Here is a 25,751-nt window from a genome sequence, read left to right on the forward strand (position 1 = left end):
CCCAAAAAACAGTGATACAAGTAGAAACTAAGTCAAATTATTAAATTATTATGAATATTAAAAAAAGCATGTCGGGTCAAAATTAGAAAGGCCAAGACAAAAAACAAGATAAAACTAGGTAGGGACACAAAAGGTAACAAGAAAACATTTTACAAATATGTGAGAAGCAAGAGGAAGACCAAGACAGGGTAGGTCCATTACTCAATGAGGAAAGAAAGACAGTAATGGCTTAAGCATTAAATGCCTTTTTTGTTTCAATTTGCACCAAAAAAGTTAACAGTGACTGGATAACAAACAGTGAACATCAGTGTAAATGGGGTAGGATCTGAGGCCGATCAAATCCACCTGGATTTCAGTAAGGCATTTGATACAGTTCCACATGGAAATAATTAGTTAAATTGGAGAAGATGGGGATTAATATGAGAATTTAAATGTGGACAAGGAATTGGTTAGTGGGGAGACTGCATACTGAAAGGTGAACTGTCAGGCCAGAGGGAGGTTACTACTGGAGTTCCTCAGGGACTGGTCTTCAAATCGATTGTATTTAACATTTTTATTAATGGCCTTCACACAAAAAGTGGGTGTGTGCTAATAAAATTTGCAGATGACACAAAGTTGAGAGGTGTTGCTAATAGAGAGGAGGACCAGAATACCACACAAGAAGATTTGGACGACCTTGAAAACTGGAGTAATAGAAATGGGATGGAATTTAATAGTACAAGGGCATGCACTTAGGGACTAAGAACAAGATTCTTTGCTACAAACTGGGGACTTATCAGTTGGAAGGGACAGAGGAGGAGAAGAAAGAAATGGTGCATTGATTGATCACAGAATGACTATGAGTTGCCAGTGTGATGTGGCCATGAAAAAGGCTAATGCAGTCCTAGGATGCATCAGCTGAGGTATTTCCAGTGAAGACAAGGAGGTGTTAGTAACGTTATACAAGGCACTGGTGAGACCTCATCTGGAACAGTGTGTGCAGTGCTGGTATCCTATGATTAAGAAAGATTAATTCAAACTGGAACAAGTTCAGAAAAGGGCTATCAAGATGATCTGAGGAATAGAGAACCTACCTTATGAGAGGAGACAAAGAGCTTGGCTTGTTTAGCCTAACCAAAAGAAGGCCAAGGGGCGATATGATTGCTCTCTACAAATACATCAAAGGAATAAATACCATGGAGGGAGAGAAGTTAAGTGCCAATATGGACACAAGAACAAATGGATATAAACTGGTCATCAACAAGTTTAGGCTTGAAATAAGACCAAGGTTTCTAACCATCAGAGGACTGAAGTTCTGCGACAGCCTTCCAAGGGGAGCAATGGGGAATAAAAAAAACCTAACTGGCTTCAGGACTGAGCATGATAAGTGTATGGAGGCAATGGTCGCACTACACTACCTACAGTGGCATGTAGCCCATCTGCGACTGCCAGCAGCAAATATCTCCAACAGCCAGTGATGGACACTACAAGGGGAGGGCTCTGTGTTACTACAGAGAATTCTTTCCCAGGTGTCTGGCTGGTGGGTCTTGCCCACATGCTCAGGGTCTAACTGATTTCCATATTTGGGGTTGGGAAGGAATTCCCCCTGGGTCAGCTTGGCAGAGATCCCAGGGGCTTTTCATCTTCCTCTGCAGCATGGGTCAGGGGTCACTTGCAGCTTTAAACTAGTGTAAATGGTGGATTCTCTGTAACTTGAAGTCTTTAAATAAAGGTTTGAGGACTTCAGTACCTCAGCCAGAGGTTCTGGGTCTGTTACAGGAGTGGGTGGGTGAGGTTCTGTGGCCTGTGATGTGCACAAGGTCAGACTAGATGAGCATGATGGTCCCTTTCAGCCTTCAAGTCTATAAATCTATGAGACTTTATGTATAATCTTTGTAAATAAACAAGATTTTCCCTCCTAGTGGGAAAAACCCACAGGGCCCGAAAGTTTGACTAGCCACTCCAGTCAAAAGGAGGTAACAATAAAAAGTGCAGTGCTAAATACTTGGCAAAAATCAGGCCCTAGATGTCTCAGATTGGGTACCCAAAATTAGCCGACACCTTTGACCTTAATCTTTCTGTGCCTCAGCCACATCTGTAAAATGAGGATAATCCCACCCCTTCACTTCATGGGGTGTGGGGAAGTCAAACCAGTGGTTGCGAAACACTCCGATACTGTAGTGATGAGTGCAACAGAAAAGCCCCCACAAAAATTAGTAATTCTATCTCCAAAGCAGAGTTTGAATAGCATCCAGTAAAAAAGACAGGGGACACTCACTAAGCAATGAGAAAAACTACTGAATAGCTGCCTATGAAGCGAGCATCCATCCATCCTGTGCACTGAATGAGGCAGGGAACCTGCACCCAAAATAGTATTAAAAACTACCATAATGCATACACACAGGTGACCTAAATTGTGGCATTTCCTATCTTTCAACTGCTTGACTTTGCAACCTTAATGTTCTTTTAACACAGTTGTGTGTATAATTTCCTAGGTTTTTTTAAAAAGCAATCTGAAAATAAGTTCCATCACATTGACACCTACATGGGTTTTCAGCAGGGTTGGAAGCTTTAAATCCATCCCCAGACCTTTGCTGCTTGAGCTAATGGAGTAACTGATAGCAATAGTAGGTTGTTATCCTCTATTTGGCCCACCACTAGATGGGGAAGAAAACAAATATGCACTTTGCCAGTGAGTTTCACAGATACTTGCTGACAGCAGCAGAATGGTGAGACTCAGGAATGTTGGGTTCTACTCCAGAAACAGGAGGAGAGCACACTCTAGCGGGCACAAAGTCTTCTCCCCACTCCTCACAAGCTTCCCGCCTTCTGCCCTGTCCTCCGCAACCTGTCTCTGTCACAGTCCTGTCTCTTCCCCATCCCTGGCACCTTGTTCCAGTCCCATTCTCCACTCCTCAGGCTTCTCAGCCGAGTCCCAGTCTCCTTGCCCAGCCACCAGTCCCATTTCCCCTTCCCGCACTGCATCCGATCTGTTTCCCCCCGCCCCCGACACACACACACACAAAATACCTCCCAGTCCTAGCCTCCGTCACTGGGCTCCACATCCAATCTCAAATTCAAAACTGATAGAAGGAAATACTTTGTGCAACACAAACTGTGGAACTCATTGCCACAAAAAGTTGTTGGCTAAGAATTTACCAAGACTCAAAGAAGGACTGAGCAATTACATGGATAACAAGAATATCCAGAGCTAAAATAGTAATGCTTAAAAAAATGTATTGGAAGAGAGATAAAGCCTCCAGCTTCAGATTTTAAACCATTCTCTGACTATTTAGGATTAGAATGAGGCCTTCATAGGGGACAGATTATCCCCCATCTGCTGTTGTGGGGTTTTCCTTCAAAGCATCTGGGATTGGCCACTGGTGGAGACAGGATACAGGACTAAATGTACGCTTGATCCGATCCCATCTCGCAGTTCCTATGTCCCAAATGCTACCGTGTGAGGCATGAGTGCTGGATTGAGGTCTCCCCCATGGCAAGGGCATCGTGCTGTCTTAACTCACCCACACAATTGTCGCAGATGCTGCAGTGCGAGGCACGGGGGGGCCGGAAGATCTTGCACGTATAACAGTACTTCAGCTTCACTATCTGGTTGTTGATCTGGAAGTTTTTGATACGTGGAGGCGGGCGCTGACCCTGAGGCACAGTTCCATTGGTGGCCTCTGAAAGCAATAGCCAATCAGACACCAGAATTGTTAATCCAAGTCCACTCCATTTCAGCAATAACTGCTTGTTCCATCTCACTAACACCAAGACCAGGAGAGCCTGCAATGCTCAGAGCCATCAGCAGCAGCTCTGTTCACAGCTCTAAGAACTTGGGGCCAGGTGAAGAGACGCCAAGAACTCTGCTGAGTGAAGGAATAGGGGCAAACCATTGCTAGGATGTACCTGCGCCCGACATCACCTGCCAGAAAGGGAGAGAACAACCCAGACTGCTCCCATTCCCAATCATGGTCTTGTGTGGGAGTGAGTGGGGTGTTGGGGAGGGAGAGGGGAATTCCCTGGGTAAACCCAGCACTGCAGGAGGAGAAAGAACTCATGTGAGCTAATGGATGGGTACTTTGGGGAGGCGGGGCACCTTCCAGAACTGAGGGACATGCAGGGCACCACCGCCACTCTCCAGGCACACTCACTCCTCTCACAGAGTCAGTAGGGAAGATATGCTCCCCAGCAAACTGCCCACACCAACCCAGGCTCTAACGCACACTCACACTCCTTCACAAAGGCCTCAGGGAAGGTACTCTGGCACAGATTCTGTTGACAAGAGCCTCTTCACTCACCAATCTCCATTTCAATGAAGGCTGCCTCATCAGGCAGGGCTCTGGGGATCACACCAGGATCACTGAAACTTGTCCGCAGAAGCATGGCCATCGCGAATAGGAAAAGAACTACTGCAAAGACAGGGATGGCTGGAGACAGCTGAACTGCCAGGTAGCGACACCTACAGAGGGAGAGAAGCAAGGAGGTGCTGAATCAAACCAAACAATGGCCCGGGCAAAACTCTCTCTTCAAAGCCTGGCAAGGTCTCAGAGCCCAGACGCAGCCATGCCGGAGTTCTCCAATGGATCACATCTGGAGAGACTGTCTGATGTTCATCTCCCATCCCAATCACCAGGGCATAACACTTTTGGGGCAGCTACAGCAAGTGTTACCATGGAAAGTATAACCAGGGAAGCGTGATAACGTATTCTTAGTCAGTTTTAATGCAGTAAATACTTCCATCTCTTCTCTCAGCTGGAACCAAAGACAACCAGAACCCTGTGACCAGCCAGCTCCTTACCAATCAGCCTGGGAATTTCTCCTGTGAAGGAGTGCAATGCAATCAGAAGGCACTGGCTGTCCAGAAAGAGTATGACTAAAATGAGAGAAATATTAAAGAGAACGCTTCCTGGGGCCCTATCCCTTTAAGAGGCGAGTGAAACAGTGGAGCCCAAAAGTTTCAGGACAGAATGGGCAAGGTTGGAGGGGACTGGCTTCACTGAACTCTCCTGCTTACCACCCAGAGAGTTTATTCCAAACCTTGAGAAGTAACTGCAATAATATTCCCAAGCCCTCCACTCGTTATCGGAAGAGTCACTTACAAAGGAATTTGTTAGGGCTGTTGCTGCACAACAGGGCCTTCTGCTCCCCGTACCTTTTTGAGACACGGGACATCAGGCTTCACACTCAAACAAGAGAAAAGCAGGAAAGACTCTGTTCACATCTCCTTACAATCCCCCCGCCCCCAAAGATTGCAATTTCTTGTCAAACACACAAGCCACAAGCTTACAAAACCAGGAGTGGCACAATTAAGGTTGTGAAGTATGTGGAGTAACACCTTAACTCTCCCCTTGTTGGGATGCCACCACCTGCTACTGGATTTTGGAGTAGGCAGTGTCTGCCTAAGCTGCAGGAAACTAAGGCTTTGTCTACATGAAAATCGGCACCAGAGTCATGCCATCAGTTTAGTTACACCAGTGCAAGCTTCCCATGTAGACAGGCTATACTGAAACGCAGCAGGATTTAGGCAAGTGAAGCTGCTCAGTAATGATGCAGTTACTCAGCTGCAAGTTCTCTCAATGTAGACATGGCCTAATTGTAGGACACCCTCCGCCACACACGTTAGTCTCTGTATTTAGGATCATGCGGCTAGAAACCAAGGAGAGGGTGCTCACTGAATCCAGGGTCATATCTGGTAGCTGGCTGCAAGTACTTCCCGTATCAATGCTGCTGCACAGGCCACACTGAAGACCCAGCTGGACCCTGTGAATAGGAGTCTGGTTTGTCATTGCGTTGGGTACAGCGGAAATAACATTTGTTTCTGGTTAGAGTGGGATAAGGTACAATGATGCCTCCAGTTCCTATTGCCATCTCTAGGGGGTGCCAAGAAAGACTAGTGTTCACCCAAAGCATCAAAATGGCCTAAGTCTCATGGAGAGTTGGCTCTTTTTAGCTTCCTAAGGCTCAGAAGGGCTGGTGAGTCCCCAATGAGTGCAAGGCTGGAGGGTTGGGGTGGCCCCCAACTGTTCACAAAAGGGGCGAATGATCTAACTAGGAACTTATATGGCCTCCCTCAGCACAGTATCGGACTGCTTCACAGATATTAGTGAACTTACACCACTTGTGAGGTGGAATGTATGATCCACTTTTACAGATGGGGAAACTGAGGCACCGAACAAATAAGGAAAAATTAGCGGCCACCTCCATGTATTCTAGTGTCAGTGACCTGGCACGATAGGAAGCATAGGAAGCCTGTGGCAGGAGTCGGTACAGAACCTAGCTTTGAGTGCTAGCCCAATGTCTTGACCATCCTTTTTCTTCCTGCAGTTCCCGTCTTTCCCTACACACACGTCATCACATGCAACTCTTTGTTAGACAGTCTCACCTGTGTGTCTCAGAGTGCTTTGCAGACGCAGGAGTAGCCCATTTGTACAGTTTAGCTGAACACACACATTTGGCCTTAGCAATGCTGCCTCTCCGAAAGCTAAGCGGACAATAGTTTGTTGTGATATGAGGGACCTGAACTCTATTTGTAGCTCTGCCTGAAGTGATACTCTGGCACCTGTGTCAAGCCCCTGACCTATCAACGTTAAGGTTGATCTGACTTTTGGGGGAAGACTTTAAAAAGAAGTTTCATTGCAACTTTAACTGAACTGGAAAGACAGAAATTATCTGATATGGAACCACAACGTTCCCAACATGGTTTGACAGCACGATTTGACACGGAACGTTCAGCTCTACACCACAGACTCTCTTACCACTTGGGCTAAATGTACTCTACAAGTGCATTACATAACCATTTGCTAGATCGCAGTAGAAGGTTGAGATTCCAGACCCCTACACCTGACTTTGGAAGAAAAGGGTGGTCTGCTGGTTAGACAGACAGACTAGCCAAGCACAGATTTGGCACATTCAGTCCAAAAGGCAGTGTTGCTGAGACATCAGCCTGCTGCACTAGACCTGGGTCCTTGCGCTAAACTGATTACACTGACCATGCCCGGACAGAGAAGCCATCAGGGTTTGTAGTCGTGAAAGTTTCACACAACTGGATGGGTCAAGGGGATAAGCAGCAGTGCTTCGAACCTGACCCACACAGCCAGTGTCAATTCAAGCCCCAAGTTGGGCAAAAGGTTCAAGGACATATTACTAAAAACTCTCTGGCAAGGTTTTTGTTTGTTTGGGGGGGGAGGGGGGCACGTAATCAAAGTGTTTTTGTGAAAAAAATTAAATGTGAATGCTTGCTAGGAGGAGAGTGACTTTAGGGGCCAGAGGAGTGGGAGGGAATGGGGTAAGAGGCATATGGGGCTGAAATGAGGGGAATAAATAAGGATAGATGGTAAGGAAGGTAAAGAGGGGATGGGGAGGGACATGGGAAGGGGACAAGGGAGTAAGTGGCAGGGGAACTGGGGGAGAATAGGGGCAAGGGCTGCTTCAGCCCCACATTCTCTACAGTGTGCAAGCCAAAATCTGGGGGTCCGAAGTCTTTGTGTATACGCCAGGATCTGGGGTGGCCCTGCCATCTTTGGGTTCTGACCCACCCCCATGGCCGCCCTTCATGTGCACCGGTTCTGGAGGGGCTTGCCTTTTTGGACTGGACTGAACTCTCTCCATACCCCCATGTGAGCTGGGATCTGGGGAAGCCCTACCCTGCTGGGTGGGGAGCTGAGGTCAGGCATATTTGGAACATGCACAAGCACAGGGTTTCTCAACCTGGGGGTTGGGACTCATAATTGGGTCACCAGAATATTTTAAAGGGTGGCATGGCAGCTACTGTCCCATGGACCTGGCTGGGCTCGCCTCCTTGCTCCAGACACTGCAACCTTTCGGGTCCCAGCACCACTCAGGTTTGGCCCTGCCACCATGATGATGGGAGTCCAGGTAGGCTGGATTTGAGTGAGTGGCCCTGCAATCTTATGGGCCAGGTCACAACTCCACTCACACAAATTTGGTCCAGTCGGGGAGGGGCGGAACCTAGCGATGCAGCAACCCTAGAGGTTGCAACTCCCGGAGCAGAGACATAAGCCCAGCCAGGAGCTGCCAACGTTGGGTGAGTGCCGGGCAGGACCCAACCCCGCCAGTGGGGCAGGACCCAAGCGAAACCACTCTAGGGCCTCCAACCCCAGACTATTTACTGGGTCAAGACAGACCGTAAACATTTACAAATGGGTCCTGACCCCTACAAGTCTGAGAATCACTGCTGGGGTGAGGAGCTAAGAATGGAGCAGTTCACACATCTCAGAGCTACTGTTTCAGGCTATAGGGAGTGTTCTCATTCAGCTGAGACCATCACATTTAGGTGAATGGGCTATGTCACATCTCTGAGACTCCCATGCTTTCAGGATTATCCTGGGCTGGGGCTTTGACTATAGCAAAGCAGTTGCTGATTAATTTCATAAATATTATAGCAGAACAACCTCTCTGCTTCAGTTAAGGTGGCGGGATCTTTCTGTTTAAAGGAATTTTTTCTAAGTGTTCTAAAATCTGTATACTTACCTGGCTAGTCTTGACATTTGCTGTGCTTTGTGGTGGTGCAGGGTAGGCTTAGTGATCCAAATCGGAGGTCATCTGAGCAAGAGGTACCTATGATACAGCCCCCCCCCAACCCTCACTGCCCCCAAACAGCTTTTCTTGAAGTTCATAGATTCCACCAACTTTTTTGTACACATAGCTTCTAAAATGCTAATGGCTTAATGGGCTGGGAAGGAGAGGCTGAACTGGACGAGAGAGAGAGAGTCTTCTCTCACATGCTTAAAAGTTACTGTAACCACCAGTAATGAAACTGTCAAGTTCTTGGGACACACACACCATGCCTGAGATTTCCCACAGACTCGGCTATCAACTACACACTCCAAAAGCACAACCACTATCCCCATCCCACTACAACTAGGGCTTGATATCTACAATTAAAAGCTAGGCTGAGATAGCTACATTGGGGAGGGGTGGGACACACCACACCCCTGGCCCTGACACACAGTCTATGCCACAGGCTAGATCCGCATAGCTGCTTACATCGACCTAGATAACTTCATTCAACACTGTTGGAAAAACCCCTTCCACCGGTATAGGCTGCATCTATGCTAAGGGGTTAGGGCAGCATAGCAATGCCAGTATAGTCTCCATAGTGTAGCCATACACCTGGGAGATTAGGGGGCACTTAAGAATCACATAGCAGCAGTGTGACTTAGTGGAGAGAACATTGGACTGGGACTCCTAAAACCTGGGCTCTATTCCCAGGTTTGACACTGGCTGTCAGGAAGCAGGGCCTGCAGCAGCGCCAGTCACCAGGCAACCCAAGGAGGGCAGCTGGCCTGCAGTAGGCTGCCCGACTGGTGGGAAGAGTCAGTAGACCAGTTCTTAAGCCCAGCAGCAGCAGCAATTTGGCGGGTGCTCAAACCATTCCTCCACAACTGCAAAAGCTCCTGTGCCAGCTTGTTCCCAGTCCAGCTCCTGCCTAGTTCCAGCCCTGTTCCTGCCCCACACCAGGTAACCTGGCTCTGATATCTGGCATCCACTGGTGATCAGGCACAGTATACTTTGATTCCCCGTCTTGCTGATAATCCTGTTTGCCAAGAGCCAAGCCGGGACCAGCAACCCTTTGCAGTTTACACAATCCTCCAAAGAATTCAGAGACACAACGACAATATAAAGGGGACCCCAGCAAACCTGTTAAATATCAACATTATGCTGACAGGTTTGACAATAAAAAAAATCTGACACTCTACCACCCCACTGCAGCTACATCTACCCCATTGACCTCTAGCCAGGAGCAGAGGTTCCCTGGGGCGTATTCACTCCTTCTCCAAACTCAAACTTACTGTCACTCGTGGTGCGATCTGCAGGAAAACTTGTAAAAGGGATCCATTCACTCTTCCACAACCCCAGGAGGGGCCTCAAACTTCTTTGTGGTGAAGACACCTCCCTCCAGCTTTGTGTGGGTTACAGAGCTCTGAACAAGATTACAATCCCAAAATCAATACTCCTGACCACTTATTAATGAACTGTTCTAAAGACTCTGTTCTTCACAAAGATGAACCTCTGTGGAGCTTATAACCTGGTAAAGGAGAATATGATGAATGGATCAGGTATGACCACCTGGAATATTCAGTTATGCCGTTTGGGTTGTGTAATGCCCTGGCGACCTTCCATCATTTCCTAAATGACATCTTTTGGGACATGCTGGATCAATTTGTTAAAAGAAAAGGAGTACTTGTGGCACCTTAGAGAGTAACCAATTTATTTGAGCATGAGCTTTCGTGAGCTACAGCTCACTTCATCGGATGCATACTATGGAAAGTATAGAAGATCTTTTATACACACAAAGCATGAAAAAATGGGTGTTTACCACTACAAAAGGTTTTCTCTCCCCCCACCCCACTCTCCTGCTGGTAATAGCTTATCTAAAGTGATCACTCTCCTTACAATGTGTATGATAATCAAGGTGGGCCATTTCCAGCACAAATCCAGGGTTTAACAAGAATGTCTGAGGAGGGGGGGGGTAGGAAAAAACAAGGGGTAATAGGTTACCTTGCATAATAACTTAGCCACTCCCAGTCTCTATTCAAGCCTAAGTTAATTGTATCCAATTGTAAATGAATTCCAATTCAACAGTCTCTCGCTGGAGTCTGGTTTTGAAGTTTTTTTGTTGTAATATCGCAACTTTCATGTCTGTAATCGCGTGACCAGAGAGATTGAAGTGTTCTCCGACTACTTTATGAATGTAATAATTCTTGACATCTGATTTGTGTCCATTTATTCTTTTACATAGAGACTGTCCAGTTTCACCAATGTACATGGCAGAGGGGCATTGCTGGCACATGATGGCATAGATCACATTGGTGGATGTGCAGGTGAACGAGCCTCTGATAGTGTGGCTGATGTTATTAGGCCCTGTGATGGTGTCTCCTGAATAGATATGTGGGCACAGTTGGGAACGGGCTTTGTTGCAAGGATAGGTTCCTGGGTTAGTGGTTCTGTTGTGTGGTATGTGGTTGCTAGTGAGTATTTGCTTCAGGTTGTGGGGCTGTCTGTAGGCAAGGACTGGCCTGTCTCCTAAGATTTGTCACAAACCTGAAAACCTGGATTTGTGCTGGAAATGGCCCACCTTGATTATCATACACATTGTAAGGAGAGTGATCACTTTATATAAGCTATTACCAGCAGGAGAGTGGGGTGGGGGGAGAGAAAACCTTTTGTAGAGGTAAACACCCATTTTTTCATGCTTTGTGTGTAAAAAAGATCTTCTATACTTTCCACAGTATGCACCCGATGAAGTGACCTGTAGCTCACGAAAGCTTATGCTCAAATAAATTGGTTAGTCTCTAAGGTGCCACAAGTACTCCTGTTCTTTTTGCGAATACAGACTAACACGGCTGTTACTCTTAAACCGATCAATTTGTTGTCATTTAGCTGGATGATGTCCCCATTTTCTCTGCATCTCCACAATCATCATGTTTGCACGGTCTTGGAGAGACTTTGCCAAAACCATACCTATGTGAAGCTTAAGAAATACAAGTCTGATAAGGACACAGTGGAATGCATGGGTTATCTCATCATGCCTGAGGGACTCACCATGGACCCGCGTAAGGTGGCTGCAATATCCGACTGGGCCTCATCCAAGAATGTACATGGGGTGCAGCAATTCCTGGGATTTGCCAATTTCTACAGGTGAGTCTCTAACCTGGTTTCACCCATAATGACACCCCTGCAAAAGGGGGACCAGTTCACCCGGTGCACAGTAGCTCAGTCAGCCTATGACTGGCTGAAGACGATGTTCACCTCAGCATCAATCCTGATTCACCCAGATCCAACTAAACTATTTAGGATCGAAGCAGAAGCCTCAAATTTTGCCATTGGTGCAGTTTTATCTATCATGAGGGCCCCCACAACCAACTCCACCCCTGAGACTTTTATTCTTGGAAGCTAACCCCACGAGGAAAAAAAATTATGACATTTGGGACCAAGAGCTACTGGCTATCAAGGTGACTTTCAAGGAATGGAGTTACCTACTACAAGGAGCCCAATTCCCAGTCCAAACTCCTGACAGCTCGCAAGAACCTGGAATGCCTACTAAACACCTTCACCAACACCAGATTTGCTCGCTTTGACTTTGCGGTAACCTTTCGCCCAGGAACAAGAAACAGGACGGCAGATGCTCTATCCCACAAAGAGAAAGATCTCAAGCCTGGTGAAGAGCCCTCTTCCACTATGCTCAAGGTGTCCAACTTTGTCAACTGGATGATCAACAGCACTCTGACATCCTCCTTCCATTCCTTGATGACCCATTCGCAACCCAGATCCACCAGACCCTGAATTATGCAGGTACCAGACCTAATGCCAAGTTCCAACAACAGAACAGCCCCCTCTGTTGCAACCGTTGTATTTATGTTCTGGAGGGACAACCTATGCTTCAGGTAGGGAAGCCATGCTATGATTTGCCACTTGTGAGCCATTTTGGCCAATTCTAGACCTGGAATCTGATCTCAAGTTGCTTCTAGTGGCCAGGCCAATGATCTTACATGAAGGATTATATAAAAAGTCCTGCAGCCTCTGTGCCTGTACCAAGACTGCACCATCAAAACCCCCTGGTCCCCATAGACTTCACTGTAGAACTGCCACACTCCCAGGCACACACAGTAATCCTGGTTGCCACTGACCTCCTACTAAAGATGGCACACTTTCATTCCATACCATTACTGTTCCTACCACATAGGAGACGGCTTGGCTCCTCCTGGAAAATGTCTTCTGCAGCCACAGGTTACCAGCAGATATTGTATAGGACTGGGAAGCCCAGTTCATTTCCTGATTCTTGGCAGAATTCTGACTCTTTGGCATTGAATCCGTTGCCCCATCCACTTATCACCCACAGACTCATGGGCAAACAGAGAGAGTCAAATCTTGGCACAGTATCCTTGCTGCTTTCTGAGTTACCACCAGGACAACTGGTTCCCCCTACCGTGCTACGCCAAATTTGCTTGTTAACAATGAAATCCACACCTCAGTCCAACGTAGCCCATTCTTTGCAAACTATGGCTTTCACCCCTGCTTCCACTCAGACTTAATGGTAAGTTCCCCAGTACCAACTGCCGTGAACTAGCCTCCATCCTATACCAAGTGACCTATACCAGGAGATCAAGGAATACTTTCAGTCCACCAATGAAGCCTATAAACACCAGGCAGACCAAAACTGTTAGGTTGGCCCCAATCTGGCCATAGGGGACAAGATATGGTTCTCTGCCCATCTGCCAAACTAGACTACCAATACCTGGACCCTTTAAAATATTAAAGAATGAGTAAACCCAAAAGCCTTCAGGTTACAGCTGCCAGAGTCCTTGAAAATCTACCCATCTTTCACACCTTACCTGTTAAAGCTCTAAAATGGGATCCTATACCCAAACTGATTAACTCACCCCACGCAAATCTGCAGACAGCAGGAGTACTTGGTCCACCAAATCCTTGACTCTTGGCGAGTTAGGGGAAGCCTCCACTAACTGGTAGCCTGGGGAGACTATGGTCCAGGCAAGCAGTCTTGGGAACTGGGAGGGAATATCCATGCCCTGGACATATTTGAGAATTCCACTAGCAGTACCCCGAGAAATGGGGTCACGAGGCCCCTAGAAGGCACCCTTCGGTGGGGGGAGTACTGTCAGGAATCAGGTCCTGCAGCAGAGCCAGTCTCTGGCCAACCTAACAAGTGCAACTAGCCTGTAGTAGGCTGCCTGACTGTCTACACTGCCTGATTGGGTGGAAGTCAGCAAACCAGCTCTCAAGCTCAGAAGCAGTTTGGCAGGTGCCACAAGGACTCCTTGTTGTTTTCACCCATGGCTATGACAGTTCCTGTGCCTGCTTGTTCCCAGCCTTGCTCCCACCTTGTTCCAGCCCTCTTCCTGCGCCCGACACAGCCCTGCCCCCAGCCTTGCCTCACTCCGGGTTACCGGCTCTAACCCTGGGCTCAGATTCCTGACTTCATCTCTGACTCTTGGCTCTGCGATCCTGGGCTCTGATTCCTGGCTACCAACTCCTGATCCAACCCCTAGGCACAACCACCCAAGTCCCAGTCTCAGACACTGGCCTGCTGGATGACTTTGGCCAAGTCATTTCCTCTCTCTGTCTCTCAGTTCATACATTTCTATAATGAAAATAATGATGTTTCCCTCCTTAATGCTACTAGCCCTAAGTAAGATCTAGGTATTATCATCACCTGGCCACAGAAACATCTGGGCTGCACTCCTACATGATAACTACAGCTGCCTACATGACCACTACCTCCACCCAACCCTTCTCTTTGTTAAAAAAAATTAGGAAATTATATGGCAAAATAATTTGTTAATGCAGAGCGAAGGTTGCCCAGTGATAGCTCATGCCCTTCCAGAATATCTAGGTCAGTAAAACTCAAACTTATGAAAACCAGGAAGTACAGAGTCAAGGTGCAACCCTTAACTCTACCCTCTTTGAACAATGTCTCAATAAGCCCAGAACACACACACTCACACTCTGCCTTTGCCCTGTACTGAACAGGAGCTTCCTACACTCATACACTTAGTAGATGTGGGGGTCTTTTCATGGAGTAGCCTAAATTATACAACTCCTTCAAATCCTTTACCCTTATGCACATACCAACACACTGAACTTTCACTTGCTATCATTAAACCCACGGGCCACATATGTTCCCACTAACTGCTGACACCCCCATGGCAAGAAGGCCCATGCCCTGCTACTGACACAGTGCTGATATGAGACATCCTGGATCTCTCATGGTACAGATGCACCTCTTTCCTTCTGTCACACACACACAGGGGGTCAAGGAGAGGGGCTCAAATATACCCACATAGGGCCACAGACATCCAGATCACCTCTTCCAATCTGCTCCAACTAATTTCTCTACCATTCAATGCAGCTACACGTGAATGCAGCAGGAGATCATGCAGCTAGTGGCTATCGCCAATTCCAGGAGGGCAGAGTTGCATGGACCTTTACCTTGACTCTGTATTTCCTTGTTTTCACAATGCTTTTTTCAACTTTGAATAACCAGTCACTGAACTGAACTAGTTGAATAAACTGAAATGAAGGAAGTGTTCTCTGCACCTGCAGAAGAGACTACTCCTGTCAAAAGCTGGTTTAGCACTTCAGCAAACTCTAGTTTTCAGGTGCTCAGCCAGTAACTTCCACTAATTCAGTGCTTTGACTTTCTCTAAAACTTCAGCAGTAAACATGTACTGCTTGATTTATTAAAATTTCATTTAAGTGATTTTAATAGATTATAGTAAGCTTGACTTAACATAGGATATAACTTTTTAAAATGTATGTAAATTTAAAAATATGATTTAAATAAAAACATTTTTTAAAAAACAAGGATATCCACCCTCTTCTATAAACATCCAGTCCCTCTCTGAATCTTACTAAGCTCTTGGCCTCAATGACCTCCTGTAGCAGTGAGTGCCCAGTCTAATCACACAGCATGGGACAAAGTCTTTCCTTTTATCAGTTTTGAGCTTGTCACCTTTCAGTTATTTAACATCCCTTTACTCTTGTGCTATGAGACAGGGAGAGCAAACTTTCAGATATCTCTTCTCATGAGTTTTTCCAGACCCCATCTCATTCTCATCACTCCTCTCTGAACCCCGTCTAGTTCTGCAGTCTCCTTGTTGAGATGGGGTGACCAGCGCTGCTTATAGTAATCCAGATGAGGGTCCGCCATTAATTTATAACCACTCTATAATACTCTGTATTACTTTTCATCCCATCCCTCGTGCCTCCTAACAGCTTGTTTGTTGTTTTGACCACAGCTGCACATTCAGCAGAAGTCTTCACAGTGATGGCCAGATCCCTTTCCCAAGCCGATACAGTTAATTTAGAACCATGTAAGATGTGAGAGTTCAAAACCACCAAGCAGAGTTTTGAACTTGAAAAGGGAGAAGTGCTAGAGATTCCATGAAGTCCTCTAGGAACTTTGCTTCTGATTTTACATGGAAGGCGCTCAGATTCTACAGTGACGCACGGAAGTATAAAACAGACATTCTTCCCTCCCATATGCATTACTTTGCACTTATCAATCATTAATTCACTTGCCATCGTGTTGCTCTTTCCCCTACCTTGGTTAGGTCCCTCTGAAGTTCCTCATAGTCCTCTCTGGACTTGACTAACCTGAGTAACTTTAGAGTGGTAGCTGTGTTAGTCTGTATCAGCAAAAAGAACGAGGAGTACTTGTAGCACTTTAGAGACTAACAAATTTATTTGAGCATAAGCTTTTGTGGGCTAAAACCCACTTCATCGGATGTATGCAGTGGAAAATATAGAAGGAAGATATATAAAATATATACACACACACACAGAGAACATGAAAAAATGGGTGTTGCCATACCCACTAGAACGAGAGTGATCAGTTAAGCTGAGCTGCTATCAGCAGGAGAAAAAAAAAACCTTTTGTAGTGATCATCAGGATGGCCCATTTCCAACAGTTGACAAGAAGGTATGAGTAACAGTAGGGGGGAAAAATAAGTATGGGGAAATAGTTTTACTGTGGGTAATGACCCATCCACTCCCAGTCTTTATTCAAGCTTGATGTAATGGTGTCCAGTTTGCAAATTAATTCCAATTCAGCAGCGTCTCGTTGGAGTCTGTTTTTGAAGTTTTTGTTGTTGTTGTATTGTGACTTTGTGCCATGGCATGTATATAGGCCAAACTGGACAGCCTCTACGTAAAAGGATAAATGGACACAAATCAGACGTCAAGAATTATAACATTCAAAAATCAGCCGGAGAACACTTTGATCTCCCTGGTCACTCGATTACAGACCTAAAAGTCACAATACAACAACAACAAAAACTTCAAAAACAGACTCCAACGAGACGCTGCTGAATTGGAATTAATTTGCAAACTGGACACCATTACATCAGGCTTGAATAAAGACTGGGAGTGGATGGGTCATTACCCACAGTAAAACTATTTCCCCATACTTATTTTTCCCCCCTACTGTTACTCATACCTTCTTGTCAACTGTTGGAAATGGGCCATCCTGATGATCACTACAAAAGGTTTTTTTTTTCTCCTGCTGATAGCAGCTCAGCTTAACTGATCACTCTCGTTCTAGTGGGTATGGCAACACCCATTTTTTCATGTTCTCTGTGTGTGTGTATATATTTTATATATCTTCCTTCTATATTTTCCACTGCATACATCCGATGAAGTGGGTTTTAGCCCACAAAAGCTTATGCTCAAATAAATTTGTTAGTCTCTAAAGTGCTACAAGTACTCCTCGTTCTTTTTGCTGATACAGACTAACACAGCTACCACTCTAAAGTTACTCAGGTTAGTCAAGTCCAGAGAGGACTATGAGGAACTTCAGAGGGACCTAACCAAGGTAGGGGAAAGAGCAACACGATGGCAAGTGAATTAATGATTGATAAGTGCAAAGTAATGCATATGGGAGGGAAGAATGTCTGTTTTATACTTCCGTGCGTCACTGTAGAATCTGAGCGCCTTCCATGTAAAATCAGAAGCAAAGTTCCTAGAGGACTTCATGGAATCTCTAGCACTTCTCCCTTTTCAAGTTCAAAACTCTGCTTGGTGGTTTTGAACTCTCACATCTTACATGGTTCTAAATTAACTGTATCGGCTTGGGAAAGGGATCTGGCCATCACTGTGAAGACTTCTGCTGAATGTGCAGCTGTGGTCAAAACAACAAACAAGCTGTTAGGAGGCACGAGGGATGGGATGAAAAGTAATACAGAGTATTATAGAGTGGTTATAAATTAATGGCGGACCCTCATCTGGATTACTATAAGCAGCGCTGGTCACCCCATCTCAACAAGGAGACTGCAGAACTAGACGGGGTTCAGAGAGGAGTGATGAGAATGAGATGGGGTCTGGAAAAACTCATGAGAAGAGATATCTGAAAGTTTGCTCTCCCTGTCTCATAGCACAAGAGTAAAGGGATGTTAAATAACTGAAAGGTGACAAGCTCAAAACTGATAAAAGGAAAGACTTTGTCCCATGCTGTGTGATTAGACTGAGCACTCACTGCTACAGGAGGTCATTGAGGCCAAGAGCTTAGTAAGATTCAGAGAGGGACTGGATGTTTATAGAAGAGGGTGGATATCCTTGTTTCAAATAATGCTCAAATAAATTTGTTAGTCTCTAAAGTGCTACAAGTACTGCTCGTTCTTTTTGCTGAGTAACTTTGTGTCATCTGCAAATTTTGCTACCTCATTGCTCACCCACTGCTTTCCAGATCGTAAATATATTAAACATAGGCTGTAGTATGGAAACTCAAGGCCCCGCTTCTAACCTTTTGCCCTGATGAAAACTGACCATTTATTCCTACTCTTTACTTCCTGTCTCCCAGATAGTTTTTGACCCATGACAATAGGTGATGTGTCTGCCAGAGTGACCTGTGCTTCTACCATAGCTACCAGCTCCAAATAGTCTACACTGTTGCCATCTAGTGGTTTATTGCTTGAACTGTTTTCCCGAATAAGAGGAAAGGTAGAGAAGGCCTTTAGTATTTGTATGTTACTATCTGTCCCTACTGTCTAAGAGTCCCTTAGAAAGCACTGGAGGGATTCTTAGCTGGTCTGCAATTTGTTTAGACACCTGTTTACTGGCTAGTTGCTGGATTTATATTTTCTCTATTTAGCCAAGCCACCATCTTATTTTGGATTCCCAAAAAGTGACAGCTTGCACAGATGATAGGCTGGTTTCTGCGTAATGAAGCCATATCAAGGTTTCTATTGAGAATATGGTTCTCATCCCTTGTTGATGCGTGAGCTCTAGAATCGCTAATTCCCCTGCATGATTTCAGTATAGGAATCATGGGTATGTCTAAAGTGCAATAAAGGTGTGATTGGCAGCATGGGTAGACATACCCAAACTAGCTTTAGTCTGTCTAGCTCGGGGTACTGGTAGGTTTGGAGCTGTAGCAGCATAGACTTCAGCACAGACTAGCCACTCAAGTAAGTGCCATGGGTCCCAAGCCGGCTTGTGCAGCTCACATTAAAGCCCGTGCTGCTGCAGCATCACTGTTACTGGTACTTTGCGGAGCGGAAATGCAGTCAGAGCAACACCTGATAGATAAACCACCACAGAAAGGAGATATGATGGAAGAAGCCAAAAGGTAACTACGACATGTGGGACAGAGGTGAATTTGTAGCATGCCCTTCAAAGGCTCCAAAACACCACCTACATAAAAATGCCAAATGAAAGCATTCAGGCACATGGAGAAGTGACGTGCAGAAAGACAGCTACCTTTGGAAACAGCTTATTTTAGACCAGATTTTTGTTTGTTGCTTTATAATACTGGTATGATTTCACTTATATCTCATTGATGGGGGTAAGGGAGAATGGAAACAAGTTATATAGACTTCACCTCAGCAGGATATGAATTCACTTTGAAATATACCTTATCCACTCAGCTACGCAATCTAATTATTTCACTGGGGAAATTCAGAGGGATTATTTTGGCCACAGGAGGAAGCCCATAGGTTCCTCCCCCCTCACAATAATGCATGACACATGGAGAATGAAACCAAAACCTCAGTAGAAGGGCCAACAAGCTGAAAGTATGATACCTAAAGCGATCCATATGCAAACTCCACTTATTGTGGCCTGATTCTGCTACAAAAGTGAGAAGCATTTCATCACATTTTGGTTCACCACAAGCCAAGATCCTATCTATATGCACTTTGAGCCTGAAGCAAATCTCCCCACTGGAGATAGGCCTGTGTATCTGCTCTGGGTGTATGGTTAGATGGGTGCAGGAAGAATGAGAGTGTTTGGTAATGTCAGGGCCATTCTCCCCTCAGGTTTAAAGCAGTACAGCGAGCAATGGGAGAGCTCATCCTCTCATGCAGCCCAGTCACCGTTGCTTCTAATTACACAGGGCAGAGAGTGCAAGATTCAGAGTATCAGCAAGCAAGAGTTCACTCAGCGTTTCCTTTTAACACAGAGCAGACATAGACACTCTCAGCCAGGTCACCTGGGGAGCAATGAAGGGAATATGTGTAATGAAGGGCACCAATACCCACATTACCAACCTCCCCCCCGGAGTGACAGACAACATGAACTAGCCTTGTTAGGGTTCTGGTCCTTCAACAGTACCCCCTTGGAGTATTGATGGGGGTGGTATAGTTGCTCAAGTGGGGGTGCCCAGTAGCACCCTAAAAGGGAAGCAGCCTCAGCCCTCTAGCCTCTTCCCTCTGGATGCTCAGAAAGCAACTGAGGAGTAGGAAAACAAACAAAAACATGCAACCAGTTCAAGCTGGGCTGCCGGCTTCTCTTCCTTCAGAGGGGACATGGATTGGCTGCACACTAGTTCAAAGCCCGCTGTGCCAGCAACAGAGGAATATGGTACAACCTCCTTAATCTCAGAGGTCTTAGGCCTCCTCTTAGGCAGGGGGTAGGCTCTGTCCTCTGCCAGGCTTCTCCCTGAAAGCAGGGAGGCCCAGCACTCTGCCCTGCTCTCAGTCTGCATTTACATTACGAGATAGGGGCGTGTATGCATATACATTAGCACATACATTTAGCAAGAGTATAAATAGCAGTGTAGCCATGGTAGCACAAGCAGCGGAAAGCACAGGTCAGCTGTGCTGAGTACAGCCCAGCCTGAAACGGGTGGGTAAGTACTCAGCATGGCTCAGCCATGCCTTTGCTGCTGCTACACGTGCTACCGTGGCTACACTACTCTTTATACTCAGGCTAGTTCAAGCAGCATTAATGTATGTGTACACAAGCAAAGGAATCACATCCCTAGCTCACAGCTTAGACCTACACTCAGAGCTGCTCACTGCTCAGTTGAGCTTCCCCACTCTTGAACTCCTCCATTTTTGACATAACTTGCAGATGCAGTGGGGTGGGGCCAGTCCAGAACAAGGGGGGTGCGCGGGGAGGGGGGAAGAGGGTTGAAATAGGGCCAGGGTGCTGCTAGCTGGTGTTTAGATCTCCATCACATAAAAAAAATTCAGCATTTCGATTCACCTTGCCAGTCCAGTGGACTATTTGGAAGCTATAGGATTGTAGGGACAAGTACCCACACTTTATCCTTGGACTGGTGTTTTTCATGGTGTTCAACCACCTAAATGGTCTACAGTCAGAGAAAAAGGTTCCCCAGCAGACGATACCTCGGGATCCATGGCCCACTTCACTGCCAAGGCCTTTTTCCTCAATGACAGAATAGGTTCTCTCTAGGGTACAGCTTTTGACATATGTAGAGCATACGTGTTCTCCCTCAACTTCTTGACAAAGAGCTGCCCTTAGCCCTACCTCTGAGGCCTGTGTTTGTAGTATAAAACTCTTTTTGAGAAGTCTAGATTATAAAGAACTGGTTCCTGAGCCATACAATTCTTTAGTGTCTTAAAGACTTTGTCGCAGGCCTCAGACCACTGAACCTTTTTTGAATATCCATCCTTTACAACATGCATGAGCGGAGCTACAACAGTGACAAACACCTCAGCTGATACCCTGCCAGTCCCAAGAAGCACCATACTTGTTTATTTGTTGTGGGACTGGGACAGGCTGCCAAAGCTTGCACCTTGTTGACCCGTGGTTGTATTCGGCCTTCTCCAATAGTATAGCCTAGATATGTGGCGTTGCGGTTCCCCACTTTATATTTTGCTGGGTTTGCCATCACACCTGCATCTGTGAGGGACAAAAGGACTGCTGAGACTGGCCTTACATGGCTAACCCAGTCTTGGCTGTAAAATCATCCTAGTGTGTATTGTCTGTATGGCTGCAGAATGTGGTCCATCGGCCTCTGGAAAGTTATTGCTACCCCATGAAGGTCAAAGGGCAGGGATCTTAACTGATATAAACCAAAGGGCATGGAAAAAGAAGGTCCCTCCCACCCCCCTCCAGGATCCTGGTGTCCAGGGTATTTGCTAATATCCTTTTGTGAAATCTAAGGCAATTATATATCTGGCAGCTCCCAGACTTTCCAACAGCTCATCTATCCTTGGCATTGTATGTGTGCCGAATTTTGATACTGCACTGATCTTTCAAAAAAATCGATACAGAAACATATTGTGCCTTCTGGCTTTGGCACAAGCACAGTGGGGCTTCTCCATGCACTGTGTGACTCTTCGCAGGGTAAGCATAGCCTATGGTTCATCCCAAACTGTGTCCCACATTTTACAGGGGTGCATCCAGGGAGTCTCCCAGGCACATTGTCATGGTGCCATCTCGATATGGTTGTATGCCAAGTTGGCTGGTCCTGGTAAGGATGAGAACACAGTGGGGAATGAGTCAACTAGCTGCTGTACCTCAGCTTTTTATCTGGGTTGAAGTCGCTCTCCCATCTGTGCAGGTTTAACTGTTTGGGTCAAGGGTGCCTGGGGTCCTAATTCAGGATCCAAAGGATAAACGGGCTATGAAGCCCCCTGAAGACTTTCCAGGCTTTTAAAAAGATTCTGGTGGTGTATCTGTGGGTTTTTGTTTTTTTCCTGTCTTTTCTTTGGCTGCTGGACCTTGGGGCCAACCTGTCCACCTCAAATGACCATTGCCATAGGCCCGTAATTTAGATTCTGAGCTAAGCAGCTATAATAGCACCCAATCATTTGGTTTGAACACCACAATCAGGCCCCTCAGTTGTAGGCTTTTTTGGGCCTGCTGGGCATTTAGCAGGTTTTCGCTGGGCAAAAGCAGTGGTGGGCAACCTGCAGGCCATCAGGGTAACCTGCTGGCGGGCTCCAGCCTGCGTGCCACAGGTTGCACACCACTTCCCTAAAGTCTTAAATTTCTCCTAGCTGGTGAACATACTGTACTATGTTCATTGTCTGTGGTCCTTGCTCTTCCCTCAGCCTTGCTCTTCCTATACAGCCAGCTGTATAGGAGCTTGAAAGATTGGGGTTGGGGAGGGGAAATCAGTGGAGGCTTGGGGCACCTCCTGTATGGCGAAGTGAGGAAGCAGCTGGTTCCAGAGACTATGACCAGAGGCTATGAATTTCTTCATCTCCTTCAACATTTGATGAAATTATTTACCAGCTCATCTGTCCGGGGGCTGTATATTAATTTCCTTGTTGACTTGACCTTTAGTAGGTTTCACAGCTCTTTCATCAGATTGCACATGAAGTTAGTTCCCTGACTGGTCAGGATCTCCTGTGGAATTGCTATCTGGACAAAGAGCTACATGAGTTCCACCATGATGGTAGTGGCATTTGTAGAGTGCAAGGGGGTGGCTTTAGGATACTAGGTCACGTAGTCGAAGATGACCAGAATGTGCTGATACCCCCACAGCATTCTTCTTCAGGGGTCCCATGAAGCCCATCCCTATTATCTCAAAAGGGTCCTCAACTATTGGGAGCACGACAAGGGGTGCTTTGTGAGAATGGCTAATTGGCATGAGGAACAGTAGTCCGACCTCTCTGCATACACTGAGCTTGTAGACCTGGACCACTACCCAACTGATGTTTTTTCCCCCCCTCCCCAAGTGTCCTGCAAAGGGAATTGAATGGGCTACTTGTAAGACTTCTTGTCTTTAACTCCCAGGGGCTAGGAGTTGAGTTCTTACCTCCCATCTGCCCATTTCATTCAAGGCTGTAAATCCATTCATCCCTGACCTCAAAGTGCAGTCACTGCCTTAGCCACTGGGGATGTACCACCAACTCCATTCATCACAGCCCAGCTTAGCATCTGATTAGCTCACTGCTCTTGAACAAAACTGGTGTTTTGGGCCAGAATGTCAGCCTCCAGCAGGAGAGAGTCCCCAAGCTCCTGACGCTTGGGGAGTTGAAGGTTCCCTGATTTGGCTGGAAGTCCCCTCCCTCCCCTATCACCACCAGTTTTGATGGTTCCAAAAGTGCTTCTGTCTGTGAAAGTGAGCTGTTCCATCAGGTAGCCAGCCAGCCACCCCATTCTTTCAGGATGTCGCCAAACCAACTAATTGGTCCTTCACTAGGATCTGGCTATACCCCAAGTCCACCAGCCCAATGACTGCCTTCCCATCAATCCATTCAATCCATACTGGTTCAAATAGGTTGGCAGGGGCCCTTTTCTGCATCTGGATTTCTGCCCTCCAGACTTGACTATAGCTACAGTTGATAAAGAGGCAATCTCGGTGTAGTTGTCCTGGTTGTGCACATGAAAAGCAGACCCTAGGGACTAGACAAGAGGTATACCCCAAGTTGTGGGTGAGGCTTTTCCCAGTGGGGTGGCCCCTTTTTGATGTCCAGGTGCCCCCAATCTTGATCTGCCCATACAGGTTTGGCCCCAAGTTACCCTAGCTTCTTGGGCACCTCCATCCAAGACTTCACTCCTTTACCTATACCCTTCACAGCCCTTGAGGTTAGCCTGGAGTGCCATACTGGAGGGTTATTGCACCTGGGCTGTCCTTCAGTTCAGACTGCACTGGACCTCTGTATTCTGGCTGGTTATCTGCCTGCATCCCTGGAGGGCTATCAGCAGACATATAGTTCTTAATTGTGTTAGCTAACACGGTAATTAATGAGGTAAAAGTCCCAGTGAAGATAAGTCAATTTATAGTTTGATTTTACCTCGAGTTAGTTAACTCCTTTTTTCCCTAATGAAGACAATGTTTCCCTAGGCTTTGGCCTCCCTGTGTAACCACAGGAATTGCCAGACTAGAGAGTAATCTAAGCCAGTATCCCACCTCTGAGAAAGGCCATCCTCCAGAGGTAGCTTCAAGGAACCTACACATGCAATTAAAAAAAAAAGAAAAAAAAAAAAAGAAAGGATGGTCAACTCCAATGGTTGTAAAGAAAAAGAATTCAGCACTCAGAGCATGTGAGACCAAAACCAAAAATGGAGCGTTCAACAGAAACCGTCAACGGCTACAGACTGTCCCTCAGAAAGAACAATCAACAGAGCAAACTCTACAGAACAAGAAGTCTCAAGGACTCGAAACCTACCACTGCCAGCTGTTCCAACTAATGGATAGTCCAATGACGAAGTTATTATGCATTCAGGTAATGTAATTAGAAAACCAGTACAATTTAGAGACACTTAAACTAATCCTTACTGAACTTCAAAGATAGTGTAATAGTGAAAATTTTGTAAATGGTAGGAATGTAGAACTTAATAGGGGAGATGTGATGGAATGTTAAGACTTATTATATTATTCAGACAGAAGGTGGTCCTGTGTGTAACACCTTATTAAGCTAGCCTCAGCCATACCTAGCAGAACATTAAAGGACCTTATAGTGAATGCCCTTCGTATCTCTCTCTGGGAAGGAAGCTCTGTGGCCAGTCCATAGCTGGTACAGAAGCCTGACCTCCTAGTAGCAGCGTTGCAACCTACCGTGTACAAGAAATACATGACAATCATCAAGACCAGCCTCTGCAGCAGGAGAGTTTGCATTCCTTACACATTTTCACCTAATGTAACTCTGAATATTCTCAATCTATAGGACAGCAAAATTAACAGAAGAATTTGACTAAATGCTTGGCCTCAATGAGTTCCACAGGTTAACAATGTATTGTGTAAAAATCTACATCCTTAACAGTTTTTAAATTACTGCCTATCAATTATGTGGGATGTCCTTTTATTTCTATATTATGAAAAAGGATAAATAAAAGTGCACAATTTACCTTCTCTATCCTATTCATGAGTTTGTATACATCTCATTTCCCCTTTTATTTCTCTATCTTCTTTATTAAACCGCTCTTTGTTCAGAAGGATTCCCATGCCACCCTTCTCTGGACCCCAATTTCTGAATATATCACAATGACATATCGCTCAAAGGGATGGCCTCCAATACTGTTTTCAGGATCTCAGTCTATCCCTTTCAGCCTAACATTGCTTTTTTCGCCGTCCCTACATGGTGAATGGA

General features: G+C 46.0%; 1 protein-coding gene across 6 annotated transcripts in view; it reads right to left on the minus strand.

The window, feature by feature from the left end:
• The window catches only part of ZDHHC9 (zDHHC palmitoyltransferase 9), a 39,151-nt gene that overhangs the window by 7,089 nt on the left and 6,311 nt on the right, over positions 1-25,751 (minus strand). For all 6 annotated transcript variants that reach the window (XM_073360630.1, XM_073360631.1, XM_073360632.1 and 3 more), the window contains 2 exons: positions 4,281-4,441; positions 3,504-3,662 (listed from right to left, as the gene is read on the minus strand). In XM_073360630.1, the coding sequence (XP_073216731.1) occupies positions 3,504-3,662; positions 4,281-4,441 (320 nt within the window). The remainder of the gene's footprint in view (positions 1-3,503; positions 3,663-4,280; positions 4,442-25,751) is intronic.

The sequence above is a fragment of the Lepidochelys kempii genome, chromosome 9 (assembly GCF_965140285.1).
Source record: "Lepidochelys kempii isolate rLepKem1 chromosome 9, rLepKem1.hap1, whole genome shotgun sequence".
In the NCBI taxonomy this organism is placed as follows: domain Eukaryota; kingdom Metazoa; phylum Chordata; order Testudines; family Cheloniidae; genus Lepidochelys; species Lepidochelys kempii.